At 39.7% G+C, this 3,114-nt stretch overlaps 1 protein-coding gene across 1 annotated transcript; it reads left to right on the top strand.

Annotated features, from left to right (window-relative positions):
* Positions 1-684, top strand: EAE97_000923 (uncharacterized protein; the record flags this gene model as incomplete). The annotated part of the gene is made up of 1 exon (XM_038871433.1): positions 1-684. One exon carries the CDS (start codon positions 1-3, stop codon positions 682-684), a length of 684 nt encoding a protein of 227 aa, XP_038737334.1.
* Between the last annotated feature and the right edge of the window lie 2,430 nt (positions 685-3,114).

Here is a 3,114-nt window from a genome sequence, read left to right as displayed (position 1 = left end):
ATGCGTTTCCAAATTCTCGCTGCTGTTCCTCTTCTCTCCTTGGCCGTTGCACAATCAACATCGGTCACTGACAGCACCATTACAGCCCCCGCCACCGTGCCCACTGCAACCGGTACCGCAGCCAGCACCGTCTCATCAGACATTGGTGCCTTTTCCAAAGCTGTTCAACAAGATGAATCTGCCCTCTCCATCCTCTCCGCTCAACTAGCAACCGAGACCAATGCTGGTCAAAAAACGCAACTCAGCGCTCAAATCTCCCATCTCACTGTTCAACTAGCAGGTCTCAGCTCTCAAGCATCAATCGCCAGTTCCATCTCTACCGCAGGCGCTGCTGACGCTTCCGCCAATGCTATCTCATATATTTCCAGTTTGAGCGCTATAGCAGCTACCGAGACAAATAGTGCAATCAAGAGTCAATTGAGTGTGCAGATTAGTCAGATTAGCAGCCAAGCAAGCTTAAGCTCTGCAAGTGCCAGTCAGAGTGCTCAATCAACCGGAAGTGTTGTTGTTACTACTACAGACAGTAATGGAAACACCGTTACTTCAACTGCTAGTGCTACCGCCAGGGCCTCTTCGAGTGGAACCTCGAGCGGAAGCTCGAGTAGCAGCAGTGCAGGTGCCATGGCTACCAGGATTCCAGCTATTGGAGCTGCGATTATGGGAGCTGCTGCTTTTTTGTTGTAGAGTGATGGGTTTGGAAAGAAATATGAGGAGGAATTATAATGTGGGAATGAATTGGTGTAATGGGAATGTGTTTGTAATCGTGTCTTAATGGATAGATTGTGGTGGGATGCGTCGACACGATTTCAATGATATTTCTTTCAATGTATAATACATTCGGGAAGATTTTTGATACCTTAAAATGCATTTGTTGGGTTATTGATTGAAGATCTTTATTGACTGACTGACTGCTTCCCCTTTTACTCCCGCAACTGCGATCCAATCCTGTCGTTAAATGAATCATTGAATCTTTCATTTCCTGAGTTAGCATCATCAAGTCCAAGTGGTACAATTTATTATACTATTTATGGGGTTCTTCCCATCTATTTCTGCTGCTGATATACATTGTTAGTGATATGGGGTTAAGTGGAATATGACAATCTGTCTACAACATAACCAATGCCCAATTGCGTGTTTACATTCATCATACCATGTAAAGACACATAATTATGAGTCTACCGTTCTATCATCTCAAATTTGTTACATCACAAAAAGGTTTCCTACAAGAGCAATCTTCAGAAATTTGCAGTGGATGCAACTGCCATGCAGTTTGTTCCAAATTAAAATTCCATCGTTTAGTTACAGATCTCTCATATTTACTCTGATAGAATGAAAACAAGGGAGAATGTCCATTGATCCATACTAATCATCGATAGTTGCAATGACTGTCGCCACGTTGTGGGCTCTGTGAGTTGGCTTTGGCTCCCTTCATCAATCAATTATGCTACATGCTCTCTCCTTCGATCCGTAGCATTTCAGTCTCCAAAGACCATGACTACAGGCGATAGCGATAACAGCGAACAAACATATAGAGAATTTTCAACATCTGCTTGAAAGATATTTTAACCAGGACTCTCGGCTCGCTCTTTGATCTTAGCAATCTCCATAACGACTAAGTTCATATTCTAACGCTGGCACTAGATACTCTAGTGGTCGTTGTGGACCCGCTCACCGACATGAGTTCACACATGCAGGAACGTTAGAATTCATATCCGCCGCTAGTTTCATCAGGATCATCAGGATCATCAATCGTTTTTGTCTTAGACTTTCGACCCACTTTCAATCCAAGACATCATATCATATACGGACTAAGATTTCACACGTTTTAAGCATGTATTTTAAGTACCTAGATATTTGTTGCTTGTATACAAGTTAAATACGTATTTAGATGTTGTATTCAATAGATCGTGGGCCTTTGCGAATGTCTGTTCACTGTCATTTTGCTTGATCCTCTCCTGATTCAATTTACTCCCTTTATTAGATACATCTTCGCAGGATTATCAACGATGAATCTCATCTTAATTCAACTTTCTGATACACCTGTAGTTTTCATAACAAAGGCCCGTTCTCCTTAAGACTTTCTTTAATATTCAATAGACTCTGAGGTCTCTGCAGCCGATTTTCACGAGTAAGACATCATAATAAGCGTTATGAAGGGTCTATTGCCTTGAAATGAATGAAGATTAGAAGGTCGTCCAAATTGGGTATAGGGTGTTTCCTCACAATCAGATGGAAACTTGATACAATATTCAGTTGGAAAGACGCAAAAAGATTCATGTAGTTAATAACCCTTGATTCCACAGTCAGTTCGATCACCTGATTTCAAGGCATAAATCTAAACGATGACCTATTGTTCGGACAGTTTTATCAATATTCGGTTTGTAGTAAAATCCCAATGCTTGAAAAGACTGCAGACACTGAGATCTCATACCGGCGTGTCATGGAGTAACACTGCAACCTGAGAACTCTACCTCACAAGATATTCAAAAGCGTCAACTTCAGAATCGAATACACGAAAAATACATTTCGCGTTGGAGGTCTGTAGATAAAACGTTTTATTCACAAGCATATACCTTTCTACAGTAGGCTAATTCAAACCTAAGCAGATTCAATCTCAGAATCATATAGTGATTCTTTTTGATTAGAATCAGAATGAACACCAACTCATAATATAGAATAAATCAATCTTCTCTAAGAAATCAACCCTAGAAGCAAGAGATCTTATACCATTAGTTTCCACTCTCACTCAATTATATAATCAACAATTAAAGCTTCTAGGTCTCCTCGATTAATTAGCTAACCACCCGATCTATTTAAATCTTATATTGGTCTAGGACTTTATAACTAAGGCCTACGATTTTAGCGATTCTATATGTGATCATCTACAAGAAGATACCTATTATAATGATCATCCAAGCTTAAATAAATATTCAGATATTCGTTCTGTTATAAACATAATAAGAAAATACTAAAAAAGTAATGAGGAATAGAAGTCTCAAGCTTCTATATTAGTTTCATTATGTTCTCTTTCTTCCTCTTCTCTGTCATGAGATCACTTATGAGAGTGTTCAGAATCTTTACTACTGAGCTATAAGCCGAAAAGACTAAAAGATG

The sequence above is a fragment of the Botrytis byssoidea genome (genome assembly GCF_014898295.1).
Source record: "Botrytis byssoidea strain MUCL 94 chromosome Unknown BBYS_002, whole genome shotgun sequence".
NCBI classification, from domain to species: Eukaryota; Fungi; Ascomycota; class Leotiomycetes; order Helotiales; family Sclerotiniaceae; genus Botrytis; species Botrytis byssoidea.
This window is presented reverse-complemented; position numbering and strand designations above follow the sequence as displayed.